At 34.5% G+C, this 22,561-nt stretch overlaps 1 protein-coding gene across 1 annotated transcript in view; it reads left to right on the top strand.

The window, feature by feature from the left end:
• Thsd7b (thrombospondin type 1 domain containing 7B) overlaps positions 1 to 22,561 on the top strand; it is an 823,364-nt gene that overhangs the window by 439,700 nt on the left and 361,103 nt on the right. The window contains exons 8-10 of the mRNA XM_063259013.1: positions 8,259 to 8,450; positions 10,215 to 10,449; positions 15,875 to 15,990. Coding sequence (XP_063115083.1) covers positions 8,259 to 8,450; positions 10,215 to 10,449; positions 15,875 to 15,990 — 543 coding nt within the window. The remainder of the gene's footprint in view (positions 1 to 8,258; positions 8,451 to 10,214; positions 10,450 to 15,874; positions 15,991 to 22,561) is intronic.

A 22,561-nucleotide genomic window follows, 5' to 3' on the forward strand; every position in this document is an offset into this window, starting at 1 on the left:
CAAAATGATGACACTATAATTTGTAATACCTTACAGATCTGTTTTCCTGGTGCAGTTGAAGTACATACTAAATATATCAGTAAAAACTCTGTGCAAGCTTTTAGGCTTTTTATGACTCAGGTGTATCTCCACCCCAAACAAATGGTGTTATACTGATAATTCAATAAAACACAACAGGTAATGTAATTAGCCAGAGTCAAAGCCCACTCTAAGCTTTCTTAAATATCAGGTACTATTGTTACCTTAATGATTTTGATGTTTTTAATGATTAATATAATAATACCTAACTTCAAGTTTATTTATTTTTCTTTATATGTAAGCTATATAGATGAATAAACTTTAAATTTTAAAATTAGCAAGCAGGAACATTAATCATCTTGCTGGAAATATTAAGTGGCTTCTGTTTTTCCTCTAGTTTTTGTTTCATATTTTATTAACTTAAAACATTTCCTTCACTGATTAGGATTTCAGTCCAGAAGTGGCCAGAGGCTACTTGCTTTTGAAGATATAACATTTAGATTTCCAAAATGGAATTAAATGCATATGAATTCTACTAAATTTGCTCATTATTGTCTGTTGATATTTTACTCAGTTGTAGGCCAGCATTTATTTAATGTTTATTGGCATTCTTTTCTGAGATTTAAATAGGACATAAAATCTTATGACATGTATGTTCAATAACTGTTTCATTATTTTCCATAGATAGTATAATAGTATATAAGAGGAATCATCAATATAGTACTGAATACATATTATTTTTGGAAGAGTAGGTAGTTTGAAATTTGTATTAAAAAAGTTAACTTCTTTTTCAAATCACTCTGTAGATTTGTGGATGTCTAGGTTTATTTCTATTTTGTCTATATATTTTTTCTTTTATCATTTTGGCCTTCATACTCTAGAATCTGAAACTAAGAATTGTAGACAATGTTGTTTGTTAATTGTTATAAAAAAGAGATGATAGCTCAGTATTCATCTGTATGGTCTTAGAGATCACAAATCTAGAGACACCAAGGGATTTATAGTATATAGTATATATTTGATTTGATTATTACTTTGATATAGAAGCCTAAACTCTATCAATGATATTTGTGTTAAATTTTAAATAGTTATTTGACTAGTCACCACAGAGACCTTGCCATATGTGTTATAATTTAAGTAGTGTGTACATTTGAAGCCGAAAAGGAAACATTCTTAAAGAGTCTTTAATATATTCATATGCTAAAGAGTCTTTCTCTTGGTAATTTTGCTTTTAAATGGGAGTAGGCAGTCTTTAGAATAGCAGTGTGCACCATAGTCAGATCCTAGTCATCTCCCTGTGGATGACACAGTCCACAGAATCATAAGCAAACAAAATGGGGTGATGATTGTGACTCTGAAAATCCATTCAGTGGCATAAACGTAAATGAATTGATAACATGTATTCAAATAAGTACATTTTCCTGGTCATTTATAGCAGCTCTATACACGCATAATAGTCAGAATATGGAAGCAGTGCACATATCCATCAACAGATGGACAGATTAATAGATTGTGGAGAATACACACAACTGAATGTTACCCAGTCCTGAAATGCAGTGAAATAAACAGCTCTGTGGATGAGCTTCCACCATATTGTTTTAAGAGGCTAGACGCAAAAGTTCACAAATTATATAATTTAATATATATGAAATACTTGCCACAGTCTATGAAGATAGTAAATTAGTGATTACAAAGGGCTGAAGGGAAGCAATAATAGGGAGAAACTGTTTGATGGGAACTGGGCTTTTACTTTGGAGTGATGAAAACATTTTGTGAATATGTAGAAGATGGTATTTCTATACTATTGTGTATGTTCTGGAGGCCTCTGAAATGTTTATTTTAACGTGATTAATTCCACTTTATGTGAATTTCACCATACTTTGTTTAAATACTAAGTAATCAGTTCAAACCAGAACCCTTTCCCAATGTCACAACTGGTTTGAATAAGGCTTTGCATTAGGAAAGGCAAAGAGTTGTCATTATTGATCTTAGTGTGTCTGATAAGGGCTGGGAGTTGTTGGCAGAGTCTTCTGGGAAGATGAATTCAATTTCGCTCTTAAATATATTGTTTTATTATAATATTAGATTACCAGAGCTTTTATATAATTATTTTGATGGATAAGTTTCTGTCCTGTGTGCTGCTTTATTTTCAGTGCTTGCCAGATATTTTAGTTATTTTCATTGATCCATCCAGGAAAATGAGAACAGGAATGTGAAATGCTTCTCTTTTGTAATGGGTTCTCTGTATACAATCAGAGCATACTTCTAACCATAAAGATGGACAGGTGACATTATTCAGGCACAGGTGCTTTAAATTTTTGCTCTTACATAGCAATATCAATAAAATCATCTGAGCCAAAAGGATAACAGATGAAACTAAAGAATAAATTAGACAGTTAAATGATAATAACAGTACAACATACCACAATTTTGGGGCACAATGAAAATTGTCCTAACAGGGAAATTTACAGCAATGAATGCCCACATCAGGAAAACAGAGCAAACACAAATAAATGACTTAATGTTAAACCTCAAACTTCTAGCAAAAGAAAATCAGGTTAAAGCCAAAAGCTTTTATGAAGGAGGAAATTATAAAGATCAAAACAGAAAATAAAGCATTGTACACTAAGAAAACAACAAAAAAAATCAACGAATCAAAAATTGTTTTTTTGAAAGTGTAAATAAAATTGACAAATATTTAGCCAACTTTATCAAAATCAAAAGTAAAGAAAATTCTCAAGTCCACACAATTAGGAATGAAAAGGATGATCCCACAATAAGCCCTGCAGAAATTCACAAGATCATTTGTACTTAATTTGGGCATGTGTATTCTAGTAAGTTGGAAAATGCAGAAGAAATGGATAGATTCTTAAATACATCTTAATTACCAAAACTGAATCAAGAAGATATAAAAATCCCAATTATGCCAATATTAATCAATGAAATAAAAAATGAACTGCCAACAAAGATAGCCGAGGCCTTGATATAATCACTGCTGAATTCTGTAAGAAATTTACAGAAGACCTAATACCACTACTGCTGAAACTCTGTAATGAAATTGAAAGGGAAGCAGCATTCCCAAATTCATTCCTGGAAGCAAGTATTACCCTGTTACCAAAACCAGAGAAAGACTCAACTAAGAAGAGAACTATACGTCAATTTCCCTAATGAACATAGATGCAAACATTCTCAGTAGGATACTGGCAAATAGAATGCAACAAATTATTGAGAAAGTTATATACCATGATCAAATTGGAGTTATCTGAGAAATTCAAGGACAGTACAACACATTTAAATCAATAAGTGTAATGCATTATGTTAACAGAGCCAAGAACAAAAACCATCTGATCATATCAATAGATAACAGAAAAATTTTTTGACAGAGTCCAACACCTATTTGTAAAAAAAAAAAAAAAAAAAAAAAAACCTACAGAAAATTGGAATAGATGGTCTTTATCACAATCTGATAAAAGTCATTTATGGCAAACCAAGATCGAATTTCATACTAAATGGACAAAAACTGAAAACTTTCTCTCTAAAATCAGGAACAAGTCAAGGATGTTCACTGTCTCTACTCTTATAAGAGAAATAAAAGGAATGATAGGAAAGGAAGAAGTTAAACTCTCAGTGTTTGCAAATGACATAATACTGTACATAAAAGACCCCCAAAAGCCACTAAAAATACTGCTAGATTTAATGAACAAATTCAGTAACGCAGCTAGATACAAAGTCAACAGTCAAAATCAATAGCATTCCTGTATACTAATAACAAACTCAGAGAGAGAGAAGTTAGGGAAACAACACTTTTCACAGTCACATCCAAATAATGAAATACCTATGAGCTGACCTAATACAAGACTTCTACATTGAAAACTACAGTACTCTGAAAAAGAAAATCAAAGATAATATCAGAAAATGGAACAATAACCCTTGCTCTGGGGTAGGAAGAACCAATATATATGAAAAAGGCCATACTTCCAAGTCTTATGCAGATTTAATTAAATTGCAATCAAAATTCCAACAAATATCTTATAGAACTAGAGAAAACAACTGTAAAATTCATTTGGAATCAGAAGAGACCTAGAATAGCAAAGGCAATTTTAAACAACAGAGGCAAGGCAGAGGGCATCACAATCTCTGATTTCACATTCTGCTGTAAAGGTACTGTGAAAGAAACAGCATGGTACTGGCAAACAAACAAACAAACAAAACAAACCAGACCCCAAGGCCAATGGAACAGATTAGAAGATGCAGAAACAACTCCAGACATACTCAGCTGCATTTTCTTTAACAAAGATATCAAACACATTCCCTGGAAGAAAGATAACCTCTTTAATAAATGGTGCTGGAAAAACTATATTTGCACATATCAAAGGTTAAAATTTGACTCATATCTTTCACTACATACTAAAGTAAAGACAAAAATGGATCAAAGATCTAAGTATTAAAATGGACAATCTTCCATATGTTGGAAGATAGAATAGGTAAAACTCTTGAAGACACTGATGTAGACAAAGACTTTATGAATAAAACCTGAATAAAACACAGGAACTGTCACAAATAATCAAAAACTGATATCTCATATTATTAAAAAGATTTTTCCCAGCAAGAGAAACCACTAAGAAAATGAAAAGATAACTCACAATGTGGGAAAAAATGTTGTTAGTTGTTCCTTAGACAAAGGATTATTATTATCAACAACATATAAAAAGCTCAAAAAAATGAAACCTCCCAAATGTAAAGACCCAATTCAAAACTGGTCAGCTGAGAAGAATACACACTTTTTAGAGAAAGAAATATAAACGACAAATAAATATATGAAAAAGTATTCAACATCACTCCTCATTTAAGAGATGCAAAATTACACACCACTGAAGTTCAGTCTCACTCTGGAAAGAATGACTAACATCAAGAAACCAACAAATAACAAATGCTGGAGGGTTTGTGGGGAAAAAATCTTTCTTCTCTGTTGTTGGAAGCATAGACTGGTGCAACCAGTGTGGAGATTTCTCAGAAAACTAGTATTAAAGGTCCCATTTGACTCAGCTGTTCTCCTTCTGGGTGGCTTCTCAGAAGAATTTAAAACATCATACTACAGCAATATATGTAGACCACATTTATTGCAACATAATTTTTGATAGCTAGATCTTAGAAACAACTCTAATGTCCATCAATTGAGGATTAAAGGATGTGGTGTTTTTGTACAATAGAATACTACTCAGCCATAAAGAAAGATTAACTTGAGCCTTTTATAGGTAGAGGGATATAAGCTGAGACCATACTCATAAGTGAAATAAATAAGATTTACATCTGTAAATATTATATTGTCTCTCTGGTATGAGAAGCCAAAACTGTTCAAAGGGAAAGAGAAACTGTAATGAGAGAAAGGAGAAAAGAAAAGGAAAAGCAATATATATATATATATATATATATATATATATATATATATGCATGTTTGCAGTACATGGCATTTAGAGGCATATTGTGGAATGGATACATGTACACAATACAACTTTTTAAAAAATCCCCTTCCTTTCTCTTTCTCCCCTTGTCACATCCTCTAATCCAAATAAACCATTTTTAAAAGGGCATACTGAGGACCCTGTGTGTTTGTGATTACTGGGGAGATTGTTATACACTATCCAGGTCATAATAAAACCAATGCAAATTGGAACTTAAGGAAGAAAGATAGACAAAACCTGTACTTATCTAGATCTTTCAGAATTTTATGTCTGATAAATAGGCATACACAGGCTTCCCTCCTCATGTACTCTTAGTATTAAGCTTCTTCCAAGTATTTCAATTTTGTAATCACTGCACCTTTTTTTGGCATTTCCCTTCCTGCATCACCAACCACTCCAGCCTTCCACTGTCACCTGCTAAAGAGGTCCATGTCATTCCACGACAAATTCCATTTATCCATCAGTTAGCACAGTATTCTCTATATGAATCACACTTTTACAGCTTGATATTGCTTTTGGGTTTAGCTTTTTTGTATGGAGATAGCTCACTTCTATCATTAATTGTAAACTCTAGATAAGATAAATAGATAATCTATTTTAAGTACATCATCGTATGTTAAACATAATATATTCTCATCATATAATACCTGATACTTTATAAATCTTGAATACAGAGTTTTGTGGAAGTATATTCACAAAAAATGTCTTTTTGTGGGGAGAGACATTCCCAGAAATGGATTGCCACTGATGAAATAAGGCAGAAAGAATTATATCCTGTTTTTCTCTGAGGAAGTTGCCAATATATATTTCCACTTTCAACATTCTGAGAAGTTCTTCAGTTATGAGACCAACTTAAGTATTTTTAACCTAGTACTTTTCAAGCCCCCTATTTTTATAAGATTACTATAAGTACTCCTTATTCATTTTAGTGTTCTTGGAAAGGTACTACTTTAGTGTTATGAGCAAGAAATATGCTAATAGTAGTCACAAGTGTATAAATTAAATTTTGAATAGATGTAGCTTGGATGTCTTGCTTGGACCACCTTCTCCTGTCATAGGGAATCACTGCCATTAGCTTTATTGGGGTATATTAGTAGAATGTAGGCAGTATAAACTGGAAGTAGACTGAGATTGAAAGAGATTGATGGAAGATATTCAGATTGATTATCTACTTGAATCTCTCTTCTCATAATATGCTTGAAAAGTTTTATTTGTGCCTCAAGGTCAAAGAACTCAGCATCATTTACAAATATGAAGGCAGATATTAGCTGTGTTCTGTCTTATCCTTCAAGCACTCCCAGATAGAGAAACTCAATTTATCTATTTCTTTAGGAAAAGAATATTCATCTGCTTGGAATTAGGCATATCATGATTAATGAGGAAAACAAAGGTTTAAAGTCAAACTATGTGGAAATTATTCCAATGCATGTCTTTGTAATCATGAACCACTTTTCCTCTGTGATCCTTTGACTCATTATCTGTGAGATGAGCTGGATTACCCTTCCTCTCTGAACTGCTTAGGAGGCATCAGTAATACATTCTAAGCCTGAATAATATGTGCAAAACCCAGGGTCTGGTACCAGCGCAGTTCTCAAGAAGTTTTTCACATGCTTTTTTGTTTGTTTGTTTGTTTGAGACGTATAATAACAAGAGAACCCAAAGTTGTAAAGTCACACAGATAAAGTTGCCTCTCTTCTATATAGTTACCATTCTAAATTTTATGTTGTTATAGTATTTAAAACAAAAAATGATGTCACTTTTTGGTGTCCTCTAATTTTTATGAAGAGATTATGAATGATGAGGATAATAGTAATTAAATTATCTTTAAACAATTTTAATATAATGCAGTATAAATATACTTCAGGACAATTTGTTATGAGAATCACTGTAGTATTTTGAGTTAGGGAAAAGTAAATTAGAAATGACTCCATTTAGCCTTAGCAACTATTCATTGTTAAACAACCTTCCTTATTATTTGAAAGTTTCTGCAGAAGCTTATACTATGATATATTGGAGAACGGCAAGTAGTATTTATAGAAAGGCATTGGGTCTAGTGTGAAATTGGTAATCCTTTTCATATTGTGGACTTTAATGCCTTGGTTTTGAATGGTTATTTTTAGTTTAGTAATTCATTAGATTATACAAAGGAAAATAGTTAAAATCAGGAAAAATTCCAGATTGGCTGCTAACTTTGTATAAATACATTATAAAATTTTTGCTACTGGCTCATTACACTTCATTTTCAGATTATTTACCACACTGCACAAAAAGGTCAAAACTGAGTGATAATCTTGCTTAAAATTTCTGCTTAAGAGGTAACACCATCCAAAAGAGAGCTACAATAATGCAATTCTTCTTTATGAGGTAAAATTATAAGATTGTACATAAGTTAGGGTTTTTAGGCCACTTCAACCTTCATTTTTTTAAAAAGTGTGCATTTGTTACATATGGTTGTTAATGTGTTAGTCATGGTTATTTCCAGCCATCTATGGCTAAAGTCTTCCTGGAAGAAGCCATCTTTGTCCTTATAAAGGTTGACAAACTGTCATTTTGCTGTGGAATCTATATTTCTAAGTGCTACATTTTCTCCTGGAATTTTTAAAAACATAAATATTAAAAGTAGCTTAAGAAGCCATCTTTTTTTCTATTTTGTTGGTTCAGATACCAGGTGAAGTATTTGGTGCTAACTGAAATAACATAAGAAGCAATGAACCTAGATGTTCCTTGAATGGCCTTGATTATCCATTAATAAGCATCTGTTGACCTGGTTGATTACAGGAGAAGATGCATCAGGGAGTCTTTGCCCAGTACCTCCTCCTCCTGAACGGGTGACTTGTGAAATTCCTTGCCGAATGGATTGTGTGGTGAGCGAGTGGACACTGTGGTCATCTTGTTCCCAGTCCTGTTCAAATAAGAACTCTGATGGGAAGCAGACAAGATCAAGATATGTCCTAGCACCAGCTGGAGAAGGTAACAGAAACGTTTTCAACTCTAAATTGAGCAGGTCTGTTATAATAATGTACTGTACAAAGAGCCACACACATAGGTAAGACCTTCATCCTCTGAATCCAGATTAACAGTTTCATTTACATACATGGCTCTTTTTTCTTAGTTCTCTAGTTTATTTATGCTTGATTCACATAGTCATATCAGTTCACTGGATGCTATTTTTCATTGCACTTCTTAAAGAAGAAGGCAAAGTTTGGTTGACATGCATCTAGTTTCTGACTGTGCATTTGGAAACATAATTGGATATCTCTGGTAAAATGAATTCCAAAGTAGGAATCAGGAGACCTGATTTCTCATCCAGTAACATTGCCAAAGACCTAATCTGTGTACCCTGGCTTCCTGTTCTGTCATGCTGACCAGCTGGAGGTGGGAAGGGAACAAGAAGGCCATGAAAATATCTTTGAAGAATATAAAAAGTGCTATGGGAATGTGAACAGTGATATCAGAACAAATTAGAGGAGCAGCTGCTTCTATGATTTACAGCAATGGTCTCTGTCCTTGAATAAATGCACCATTGCATTTGTGTCTCCCACTGGCCTCATCTGCTATCAGCCCCCTGGGAACCACAGGACTATGAGGCCACTTACTGTGAGGAACTCCTTAAACAAGATCCTACCTGTGATGCTGAAAAATGGGGCCAGGGTCACAATGAAGGAAGACTGTCATATTTTTAGAATGCAGCTGTATCTCTCACTTGTCTTTTAAATTTCTGGAAATGGGAAAAAAATTCAACAGTATTTAACTGGAAAAAAAGTAAAAAAAAACAAGGCCACAGATCTTGAGCAATTAGCTAACTGAATTAAAATATGATAGCATGGAGGAGTATAAAAAGATCAATAATTTTTATATTGATACAAAAATCTGAAAGAAGACAGACAAAAATGGAGTTTCATGATCCTATTCATACAAGAGTGTAAAGGTGCAGATCTGTCTGGTCTGCCTGTTAGAGGGTGGAACACTGTCAGACACAGTTCAGAGTTCAGAAATAAGCTCTCTCTTGCAAATCTTATGGACTTTTTGAGTTGTAGCAAAATGTATTTCTAGATGGCAGCTGACTATCTTACAAAGATTATCTTAGAAAAATAATGCCTTTCTTTGAAACAGAGAACCTATGAACCTTTAGCAACTAAAGCTGATGTTTAGAAAAAAAAATCACTAACATAGACTTAACAAATTCTGGGTTAATCAAGCCGTCTGTCCCCTTCCCTTCTAACAACACTCCTGCTCCTTCTGATACCATAGCAAATGTATTTACTCCTTTTATGTTTGTGTGTATGTGTGTGTGTGTGTGTGTGTGTGTGTGTGTGTGTGTGTGAGCATGTGTGTGTATGTGTTTGTATGTGTGTTCAACAAAATATTACTTCAGGGTTGTGGGGATATTCTGTCTAATGAATTGTGTAGATAAAACAGTGGTAAGCAAAAGGCAGATTTCTATCCAGTTTAACTTGATATATGCTCTAATGTTGAACAGGAGACTTCATTAATTGTATAGTCTATTTATGTGAACTACTGCCCATATTTTAGGAGAGAAGAATGTAATATATTATCATTAGTTTGTCACTCAGGACCAAAGTCCTTGACCTCACAGTTGGAAGAAGTATTTAGTGGCTTAGGGTTTTAGGCCATTAAATAGGAAAAACAATAGAACCAAGAACAGCTGTAACAAAAATATCAACAATTGTATTTTCGCTTCCTTTTTTTTTTTTTTTTTTTTTTTTTTTACAGGTGGAAAGCCATGTCCTCCTAGTCAAGCCCTCCAGGAATATCGTTTATGCAATGAGCATTCCTGTATGCAGCTTTACTGGGAGACAGCACCTTGGGGCCCCTGTTCTGAAAACACACTCGTTACTGTCCTCAATGCAACTATTGGCTGGAGTGGAGAAGCTACCTGTGGTGTAGGCATTCAAACACGGAAGGTCTACTGTGTGAAGAGTCATGTGGGACAAGTAATGACCAAAAGGTATCACTGATCTCTTAAAGTATATATTATAACCACATAACTACATATTTTAGTTGACAATACTAAATAAGCAACTGATGTGCCGATGTTTGCACTAGATCAAGAAGAGGTTTTGCTGTTGCTGTTCCTGTTTGACCTTTTAAAGTCTAAAGCATATGACTCAAAGATTACTGCACTTACAGATCATTGGTACAGTTAATGATATTTTATTAGATAATGGTTAAAAGTAAATCACAAACACTGAATTTGTTTAAATAATCAAAAAAATTTTCCCAGATCTAACTTCAGTGATTTTGACTGCTTTTAAATCACGTAGAGATGAGGTTAAAATAAAGTAGGTTTTGTACTTCAGAGATTTGAGTTTTTACTCTTTAGACTCAACCAATCTTTTCTGTAGTGAGCAGTGAAATTCAAACAGCTATTTTGATTAGACCAATCTATACCTTCAAATAGGATGCAATTGCATGCTTTCTATGCTGTCTGCACATAGAGATATAAACATTTTCAAAGGCAGAAGGAAAATATGGGAACTAAGACAAGATTTCAAAAAGATTCAAGAAGAATTTCAAATGGATTAGAGGAAAAAAATAATTGACTGAAGACCTAAGCTGTGGGAGTTCCATCTTTAAAAAAATATTTTGCTAGGTCTAGTGAATAGTAAGGAAGAAAATATATGGGCTATTTCATACTCAAAGATGGAGAAACTCCTCTATACACAGAGATTTCAAAGTGAATATATTTAAGATCCCACCCCAGCCGCAGAAATGGTGGGTCACCAGCATAGGTGGCAAAAACTTTGGTCTGGTGTCATAAGCTTGGCAATACAGTCTTTCATAGGAATTTTCAAGCTGGAGAATGAATCTCTCTCTACTTTTTGTTTATGATGTTCTTAACATATGAACTGCGAGTTGCCACGGACACAGTAAGGCCTTCTGGAAAGAAACAAAAGCAACTAAAGCTGATGTTTAGAAAAAAAAATCACTAACATAGACTTAACAAATTCTGGGTTAATCAAGCCGTCTGTCCCCTTCCCTTCTAACAACACTCCTGCTCCTTCTGATACCATAGCAAATGTATTTACTCCTTGCCTAATTCAATTTGATTTGTGTTCCTGTCCATAGGCAACTCAAATACCTGGACAATTTCACATGCAACACCATGGTGAAGGAATTTGAGCTCTTCCACACTACCATGGAGGCTACTATCTGAGCACATTAGTTTATTCAAATGTTAAAGTTATTGTGTGATAAAAAGTTACCATTATCAGTTGAAAGTTTAAAGTATAGTCCATAAGCTGATATGCATGTTTCAAGATTTACATATGTGAGACTGAAATATTATCGCGGTGCATAACCGTTAATTTTGCTATAGCATTTCAATATAGAAAATCACTGCACAGATGTTTTCCCAGCACACGCATACACACACACATAGCGGATGATAATTGCTTTGTATGCTGTTAATGAGGTTGGAGACTTAGAAACCTAGTTTTAATTCTTTCTCCATGTCTCCAAACAATGCTGTTTGATATGAGCAGCCTACATTGACTTTAGTCAATTTACTTAATTAAAGTTCTTGAGGTTAATGAGATTAATTGAGCTAAGAACATAATACCTAATGTCCAGTGAAGCACTCAGTGAGATTATCAGCAGTAAAAAGTTTCTTTTGTTCTTCCTTTTATATGTATATACATGAGAACCTTTACACTAGAAATAGATCGCTTGTCACTTGTAAACTTCTAAGGTTTCTTAGGTTTCTTAGGGTTCATAGGAGATAGACATAAAAAAGGAGAAGAATGTTTCCTAAAGAATACTTCCTTCAGAGAAGAAAGGATGTTTCTATGGAATAAATGAGCTGAAATACTGTCTTAATTGTTAAACCCATTGCATTGAGAGGCAGAGTTTGTTGCAAATTCTTGCACCCCTGGGTTGCCTCTTAGGTTTCCATATAACTGTGCAGGTGAGAAAGTTCCATTGTTTGAGTAATAGAACTGATCATATCAGAAAATGAGAGCTAACTAGGACACAACTTAAGCCAGAAACTTCATAGGTTATTACTGGGGTTTTGTTTGGTTTTGTTTCACTGCCCAATTCCGGTTTATTTCTCCAATTGTGGTGCCAAAAAGAGTAATAATAGCAAAGATTAAAAACACAATTCAAAGCCTTTCAAGTTCTTGATAAGGCACTTTCTGCCTTCAGTGTGAAAACACCTGGCATATTTGTGAGATATTACAATAAACAGCTTCATTTAAACGTATAAAATGTTGGCAGCTTTGCCCCATTCAGCTGAGTAAGATGAATTTGTCAGTTCCTTAGTCAGATGAGTGATCCAGGCATTGGAGCATTATGTGTGCATCTCAATGATAGAGGCTTTATGAAAAATGGCAGACCAATGTAGCTCTTATTTAATGCTTTTCAACATAGTACTTATAAAGAGCAGAAGCCTACAGAATGATCGCGACAATATATAGAGAGTATTCCAGAAAATATAAATAGTGCAAAATCACAAAAATGTATGTATTATAATGAAATACATTTACTTTTTGTTATTATCAGTGCCAATCTGCGATCAATGTGTGTACATGAAAATGAATAATATAAATTATCATAAAAAGTAAGGAGTAATACATTGTTTACTAACTAAAAAATTGAATCCGTATGTTACCCTTAGTTTCAAAGCTATATTTTCATTTTGGAAATTGCTGGAAAAATTAGTCAAACATCCCTAGGATTTGTTTTTGGCTTCAATAGCACTTTCTACTGTACATTGATTCACTCACTGTTACTAAATATTTATACCAAACTGATATCTAGTATTTTTAAAATATAAGATGTAATTCTGCCATTAAGACATCCAAATTATTATATGTGTAGTGCATGCTGTATGTGTATTACATACATACTACATACAGCATCATACAGTCTCTCAAAAATCTGTTTGGTAAGTAATCAAATAATAGAGCAAATAAACGTATTGTTTGGATGCTGAGGAAAGATAAACTGCTAGTAGACCATGATGACATTTTTGAACAACAATAGGAAGTTTATGGAAATTGGAAAAGTAGTGATAGGTTGTAACATAGATGGCATGCATCTTTTATCTCTGAGGGAATGACACTGTTTCTCCTGGAATTAAGGGAATTAAGACTCATGGAGAGAAAAATGGCCACCTTATGAAGATTCAATATTATTCCCAATGAAAGCATTTTTTTTGTGAATGATGCTTGTTAAGGATCAATAAAGTAGACAGTTAGCAGTGCCACTTCCATTAGCAATTCCTGCTAAGAAAGCCCCTGTAATACAAGCACAGAAAGCTTGACTTTTATCACTTCCAGTGTTTCTAAATTATTTTGTGCATATCTGAGAGTATGTAGGGGATTGATATGGACCCCATAACCCATGATTCATATAGCACACAGGATTTTCTTTTCTTGCTGAGACACAATACCCCACACCTAAAGTTAAAGGGATTGGTTTATTTAGCTCAAAGTCTGCAGAGGTTTCAGTCCATATCCAAGACTGAGTGAGAGTAGTTCATGGGAGTGGAGGAAAACAAAAGTAATGAGAGAGAGAGAGAGAGAGAGAGAGAGAGAGAGAGAGAGAGAGAGAGAGAATCTGAAAGGATGAGAATGATAACACAAACCTCTTTCTGTACCTTATGTTGTGTCCAGTCTACCAGGATTAGGGCAGTGTCAATCCAATCCAACAACTGCCTGCCCTTAATCCCAGCACCATTAATCCCAATATTGTACTAGGAATCAATTACATACTCTAGACTTAACCATTTCTGAGGGAAAACTCTATGACTGCATGAAGCTTTGGGGGTACATCTAGACACAAACTGTAACACATTAAACATGTGTTACCTTTTTTTACTTCTAGCCATCTACCAGGGGAGATTGGGGAGGAGTTAGTATAAATTGCAGATCAATTTATCTTTATTAAATTTCAAGGTAAGAATAAAGGACTTGGAAATAATTTCAGTGTTTTTTTCTGCTATCTTGACTAAGTTAAAATATAAATTTTCCTTACCAGAGTAGCTTGTTTAAGTGACACGATAGCCTCATAGCAAACCTCTTCTTTCTATTGTTATACTCTTTGCATGAATCTATTTGATAGTCTGTGTGTGTTTACGTGTTTGTGTGTATATTTGTGTAAGGACAGTTAATAATGCCACTAATAAGAATTTATTGAGCATAACTCCTATGGATATACATATATACATCTTTCATTTTAACCCATTTTAAACAAAATATCACATATTCCACGGTAGGAGTAAAAAAGCACAGAGGAACTGATGAAAGAAAGTATAGGCTCCATTGTCACAATATAAAATTATCACAATATAAAAACCCTTTCTCCCAGCCATCCTTCCCCTCCTGTCCTGCCACCTACTCTGCTCTGGGTTTCCTATGTACTTGCACTGGTCTTTATGTGCATGTAAACACAAACACATATTCTTAGCCTCCCCTTCATTTTCTGTTGCTTGTCTTCTAACTCTAAAGGCTATATTTCCATAAATTGTTCATATCTTCATGTATCAATTTAAAATGCTCTTCCTTCGATTAACAGTGAACTTTAACTCCTGCCCACTCACACCCTTCCTGATTTCTTCATGATGTGGCTTTCTTTTGGTGGGTGCACTACTGCTTTTGGTTAATATTGTATTCTTAGAGTCTTTATCTTAGACATTTCAGGCTGCTATAATAAAAATGACCTTCATTGAGTGGCTTGAACAGTTATTATATATTTCTTACAGTTTTGGAAGCTGGAAGCTTCTCAAAATTACAACCTGATCATGTCCTAATGAGGGCTGTCTTACTGTTTGCAAATGGTCTTTCCCCCATGTATTGTCATTAATTATTTACATAATATCAGAGTTGATTTTTTGTAAATGTTAGCATATTTATTATTTGCAGTCAGTTGCACTTTATTTACTCTGCTTCATCAGTCCATGTATTCTAATGAAAAATATCAATTGGTTAAATATTCTAGATTTTAGTGATCAAAATACATAATTTTAAATTGTCTTTGATGATTTTTCTTTTTCCTTTTGTAAGATGTAATTATTTTGATAAATTAATTTGAATGAAAGTTTAAAAAATGTCTCTAATTTGCTTATTCTGAAAAACTCAAATGTTACTTGAAATTGATGCTAATGGTTAATTATTATTGGGCATTAGTTTCAGAGAATGTTTATTTTTTCACCCTAGCTTAGTTATAAGTAGTTTGATGACTGCATTGAGAGAATTGAAATCTGCTCTGCACACCTGAAGAAGTAGTTTTGACCTCTTAGGTTCTTTCTTTCTTCATCCATAAAAATGTCATTATGTCCTCACATTGTTTCTGCTCTAAAATACTATAGTTCTGTGTTAAACCATCTGTACTGTCCAGGAGGCACTGACCTGGTCTCCTCATATTGACAGATGTCCAGATTCTACTCGCCCTGAAACTGTGCGCCCCTGTTTCCTCCCATGCAAAAAAGACTGTGTGGTGACTGCATTTAGTGAGTGGACACCCTGCCCCAGACTGTGCCAACCAGGTAAGTAGATCCTGCTCTCCTACTGTTTTCATTCCAAACCATTGGAATTTTGTTCTGCTAAAGAAGTGAGAGATTGTAGAATACAAACATCCTTTTTTGCTAGTTGCATGGTAGGAATAAGGTTAGTAACACGTATAAATCAAGTCTTATATACACAAAGACTTCAGAACTCGCAAAGGAAAACACATTTATGCATTATATGTCATAATTTTACTAGTACTTATTCCAAGAGTATTCATCACCTACTAGGATGTAATGGCATTTTGTACATTCATTATAAAAGGATTTATAAAACGCCATCATCATCCCAATTTTCTATGTGGATTCTATGTTGTTGGATCCAATTGTAACACCTCTGTTAGGATAAAGGACCAAATCAGTATGCTTACATCATATGTAACCACGTGAGGAAACAAGAGCAAATGTTAAAATTTTTTAAACAGGGACAGATATTGAAAATATGGTAGTACTTTGTACACCTGGGAGTATTTAAAGAAATATGACCCAGGACATTTAATACCCAAATCCTAAACAAATATACCAGGGTGAAGTGAATGTATTTCTTAGAAAAAACTCTCCTTCAAAGCTTTTTGCTGTTTTTCCATGTGGAAATATAAGTATCCGTAATCCTAAAGCTCATTTATGGCTAAGCTCTGAAGTTAACAACAGTCCCTTTTCCCTAGTATCATCTACCTCATATTTTACCCAGTTTACAGTAGGAAAAGGCAAAGTCAAGAAAAAGAAGGAAAGAAATCAACTCATTGTTGGCCTTTTCTTGGTAGTCATGTCTTCTCAAGTAGACCAGGGCTCTCAGCATTGCACCAGCCTCCTGGGATAAGGGAGAAAGGAGAATGCAGTTGTGAAGAGAAAACTTATCAAAGAATTGAGAGCATTAGCACTTTTTCTTAGAAAATTCTGGTCCTGTGTATCTGTAATGTCCAAACACTCTTTGACTCACATTTGCACCAGCACTTAATGAAATCAGCATGAAAATATGGCCAACACTGGCTCAAAATTGATGGCTCTTCACATGACATTTTTGTTTGGCACAAGGTTAGTGACAGCTCTTCAATGCTGTCCTCATCACTGTCTTACATGACACTGTTGTAGTGCTTCCATAAAGATTTTCAGCTCTGCCATTTCATCTTCTTAGCATGTGTTTGACATACATTTAATATGTAGCATCCAATTAGCTTTGTTTATGTATAGAATCAGAGATAAATACACTAAATAAGAAAGAACTTTGAAAATAAATTGAGATATTTATCTGAGCTTTTGAGGAGTAAAGATAACTAGCATTTCTTCTATAAACTCTCCCAAGTTACCTGTCTGTCTATCTGTCTATCTCTCTTTGTTTTTATAGAGATATAGGGCCTTTGCACTGAGCCATACCCCAGCCTTTTTTTTTTATTTTTACTTTTGGGACAAGTTCTCCTAACTCAGTAAGTTGCTGTGGGTGGAGTTGAACTTGGATTCCTCCTTCTTCTGTTTCTGAGTGCTAGGAATACAAGCAAACACCATTACACCCTTTCTTTTTTTGATTAAAGATCCAAAGTAGATGAACTGGATAGAAAGTGTTTGTTGGCAGCCTGATAAGTGTAATTTCTGATTACACTTATCAGAATGGGACAGGATGGGACAGAAAGGCTACTGACGCCATTCAGAACCATTTTAACTGTATTCATTAGGGTGCTGACTTCGGGAATTTTAATGTAATGTATCTGAAAATGTTTCAGGGCCTTAAAGATCAAGAAAATAATGTAATGTACAATGATGGAGCTCTACTGAGGTTCAGCTTCCTTCAGCTTTCTTCTCATCAGACGTTAGCATAATTGCTCCATTAAAGAGTTATAAGGTACAAAAGGGATGAACTGGAAAGAATACTATACTTGTGCCCTAAAATTTGTGTTGTGGCTATCCAACTCCTCTGATGCTTGGGGAAGTGGATTAGGTCTGTAACCAATGCATGCATATAGTTACATTATTTCAGTCACTATGATTCTATGTCTTCAATATTAAAAAGATTTCCCTCTGCAGCTTAGGAGGCTTCTCCTAACTTTGGCTAAGGGTAGAGAAATCACAGGCATGTAAAATAACTTTTCTTTAAGCAACTTTAAATTTTGTTCCAATTTCCAGAGATTCAATTAGTTGTTTAAATGGTTGTCATTGTAATGAAAATAGTATTAAGCCTCTGAGGTGGCTTCGACTTTTCAAGCCTAGATAATTCTTTTCATAGCTTGGCAGCCAGGGACCTGGAGGAGCAAAGATTCAATTTTCAGATTTCTTCCAGCTTTCTACTTCAGTCCTATTTACCCTGCATTTAGTCCATACCTTGGGACCAAGATATCATTAAATAAGTGTGAGTTAATTAAAAAACACTACCAGAGGGGAGAGATTCTGGAGGAAAAGGTACTTCTAAATATATGGTTCTTAAACTTTCTTGCATCTGAATCATCTGAAAGTGTAATTAAAATGCGTATTTCCAGTGCTATGACTAAAAGTTCTAATTTAATAACTGTGTGCTAAGCACTTGAAATTTGTAGTTCTAAGAAAGCATGACCTCTGAATGGTGACCGCCTCTCCCCATTCTAGGGAAGATGGCATAAATACAGTAGCAAGTCTTGATCTACACTTTGGACACATGGACCTTCTTTCAGTTCCTTCAATGTATCGTGTTCCTTCCACTTCAAGAGGCTGTATTCTAGAACTGAAGAACATAGATGTTATTTATCCACACGGCTGTAGTTGGGTTTTCAAGTTTTCTTTGTCACAAATATGCTGTTACTTATTCCTGCCTCAGTTTTCTCACTTATAAAATGAGGTTAATAACTGCATGTGCCTATGAGGACAGCACTTCTACTTCTGCCTGGCAGATTAGTCCCAAGGCATTGTTTCTTTAGCAGATCACATTCATTCACCTCCCTGTGTGATACTGAAATACACACACTGCCGCTGCTTTTCTGAATCCTTCCTGGCCCCTCAGTGTTGGCATCTGCACTAGTCTGCCTTTCCCTGAAATACTGATCTCATTTCCCTGGCTGCCTATACATCCTGTTAAGCTGCTCATTCCACAACATTTTACACATTCCTTTTATTAATTTACCATTCTTACTTTTCTTTGCTAATCACTGTTAGACAAGAAACTCATGAATGAATGCAGATGTAGAGACTGTCTTTACTTCTAGATCCTCTAAACTACGAAAGCCAGGATGGACATACAGTTGTCACTTAATAAACATGTTTTGAATTACAACTTATTCTGCTTATTCTGACAACACATAGAAAACTGTGAATTTTAATTTAGGCATGGATTTTTTTTTTCTCCTTGAAAGTTTCCTCCAACAGATTTCTTGGGGAATAATGCTGCCCCAGAACGCACTTCTCACATTTGATGTGCATACAAATCCCCAAGGGATCTTATTAAATGCAGATTTCCCTTGGTAGAGTTAGATGGAGCTAGAGATCATACCTTTCCATATGCTTTCACATGACTTTGAGTACAAAGCTCTAGGTGAAGTAAGGTTCATTAGAAATTTCCGTGCAAGGAAGTGTCACTGTCAGCACTATCAAGTGAGAGGTGTATTTCTGGAACATATTAGCAAGTGAGGACAGAAAGTAGAGTGGTGGTCTGGTAGAAAAGAATTGTTTAGCCTAAACTTAGTATTAACATTTGTGTCGCAGGAGAAAGATGGGCCTGAGTATGTTGTACCCTTGACAAATGAGGACAGAGAACCTATTTTTCCTGCTGTGGTTTTAGATTAGGTCATCAAAATTGAGTTGAGGTTATGCACATGCTCTGCAAAATTGATCACACAATGGAATCACCTAGGAATTTCTAAAAATACTGATTCCCAGTTCCTGCTCTCAGGTATTCCAATTTAATAGATTTGCTCTATAATTGGGAAATTCTCAAATAAAGTGAATCCCAAACCAAGTCATTTCTAAATCTTTTAGAAAGTCCAGGTGGATGTAAAGGACCAAGTATATCAGTGGTGATTTGCGGGTTAGCGATGGATGAGTGTGTCTGATTTTATTTTATCCTGGCTGGGTTTATGAGCTAAGACCTTAAGACGTAAAGGCATTTTCAAGCTATGAGCAATCACTGGCTAGAAGCCAAACTATGTTTCTTTTCTTCGTATTCCTCCTTATCTGAATCTTTCCTTTAAGGATTAATAATTGTTATACATTCTTCTAAGCAAACTACAGATCTGTCAATCTTTGGCCTTGTTGTGGCTTCTCTAATTTTTAAGTACTCATTGCAAATTAATTGATCGATTTAGAGCTATTTCTTTGATTATTATTATTTTTGTTGTTGTTGTTGTTGTTGTTGCTATTTTCTTTTGTTATTTCATCAACCTATAAAGCAGATGCTTGCCTGAAGTTTCCAATGTTGCTTTCTTAATAATAGCAACAGCTTTCATATTGCTTTATTTCTCAGCCTGATGGAGGTGGTTTTTTTGTTTTTGTTTTTTTCCAGTGCACAGCTGTCTGAGAATCAATCCATCCCTCCTCAAGCAGAATCTCTTCAGGTTGAGAGGGCATACATAATATTAAAACTCTCCATAGACAACTGTTATAAGTGGTAAAAAAGAAACATTCATTTAGACCTTATTATTTTGGAGTGTGTCTTCATACACCTTTTAAACTACTGTAGGTGATCATTGCTAAGTGTTTTGGGGTAATATTGCAAATTATCTCAGTCACTACCGTCGTCATATTTCATGATTTTTTTGGTCTTTTTGAGACAGAGTCTCACTATGTGGCTCAGGCTGGCCTTGGGCTCACTTTGTCACCCAGGTTAGTCTCAGACTTACAACAATCCACCTGTCTCAGCCTCCCAAGTGTAGGATTCGTGGTTTTGCTTTACAATTGCAAAGCCCTAATATGCTTTTTCTCTAGATTTCTATCAAGATATATTTTAGAAACTGCATAAAAGTTCAGCAGTTATTAATATATAAAATTTCAAATGTACTTGTCATTTCATGCAGAATTAAAAACAAAATATTAAATAATACAATGTACTTTTTGTACTGATAGTAGCACAATACACTTATCAGATCATGGGCTTTCCTATTTTGTCTGTATTACCCATTTATCCCTCTCACTCCAACAAAGTTATCAAAATAATTCTCATATATGTTTACTACTCATGGAAAGCAGGGGGCTCAGCAAGTAAAGTTTTTGGCCTGGAAAATAAAGTATGGCATGTTCAAAATAATGATTTCTATAAATTCTTAAAAATGACAGTGATAATAATTATCTGTTAGTCTCATTAGTTAATGTCCGAGAGAAGTACTTTCTCTTTAGATGGCATCATAGTGATATGAGAGCGAGCAGCAGACTCCTGCTGTGGGACACCTCATTAGGTAATAATATGTGTTCCCTCCTGGGTCAACCCTCTTGGAGTTATGCCTTTAATTACCAGCATCAAATAGGCCAGTGTTTTGTTTTTGTTTTTTAATGTTTATGTAGTGCAACCTAACAGTTAAGAGCATGGATTGTTGAGGTTAGACTTCCTTCAAATTCTTTCTTTGTCACACAAGTAACTTGAAACTGTTTCAATTTCCTCTTTTCTAAAATGAGATAACAGTACGTACTTCATTCAGTTATTATAAGGTAAATAGGATGCATAGTATGTCAACATACAGGTATGTGTTCTAATCATCATCATCATCTTCATTAAATAAAAGTAAATTATTTGATGATGAGGTTCTATAGGGTCAGGAAATTTTATTATGAGATTAACCTGTAGTATTAAGTCTGTCATATGTTAATATGATGAGTCTTCTTTTTCATCTGTATTTTCCCAGGGGAGACTTGTAAACTCCAGAAAACAGGAATCTTCAATTCTATAGGTGTCTGTCATAGGACGGCATGTGATGGTATTCAGTAATAGCTATTGAGTGAATACATAGAAGAATTTCATATCTTTTCTCTGATCTTTCCAAGTTCTTCAAATTTTGCTTCCAATTAAGGAAAAAATAGTATTAAGATTAAGAGTCTTGTTAAGCAGGTCCAGATCAGGTAGGAATTGGTCATTCCATACATCAAAGGGTAAAAATTGACCTCCCCAGACTTCAACATTGCACACATTCAATGTACTCACTATCCTCCCTCTTCACTTTCTGCTTTCAAGTTCATGTGATCCCCCACATTTTCACAGAGCTGTGCTACCTGTGTCCCAGATTAATAGATAATATAATGTTAATATACTCCTAAGACAGAAAGATCCACTCTGTCTGGGTAATCAAGATTATAAGTCTGGAACAAAAGACCCAGAGTAAATGTTGAAAGAAATTGACCATCTTTTCTTCCTTGATAAAGTAATTGAACCTAACTCTCAATAAATTTTGAGTATGATTATATTTTCCAAAGAGTTTTGAGAAATTAAACAAGATGTAGAGCTCATATTTATGCCACCAAACCCAGCCCTGATATTCAGAGTGCAGGTGCCTTTGTCTTTACATGTGTCACTGAGTGTGAATTGGTCTTTTAAGTCTGTAATTTAAAACCCATAGATCACTGCATGGCACTAGTGCTCAATAAATATTCCTGTAATTTAGTAGGAAGA

This window comes from Cavia porcellus, unplaced genomic scaffold (genome assembly GCF_034190915.1).
Source record: "Cavia porcellus strain 051 isolate PalLab524CR breed Dunkin Hartley unplaced genomic scaffold, mCavPor4.1 scaffold_12, whole genome shotgun sequence".
In the NCBI taxonomy this organism is placed as follows: Eukaryota; Metazoa; Chordata; class Mammalia; order Rodentia; family Caviidae; genus Cavia; species Cavia porcellus.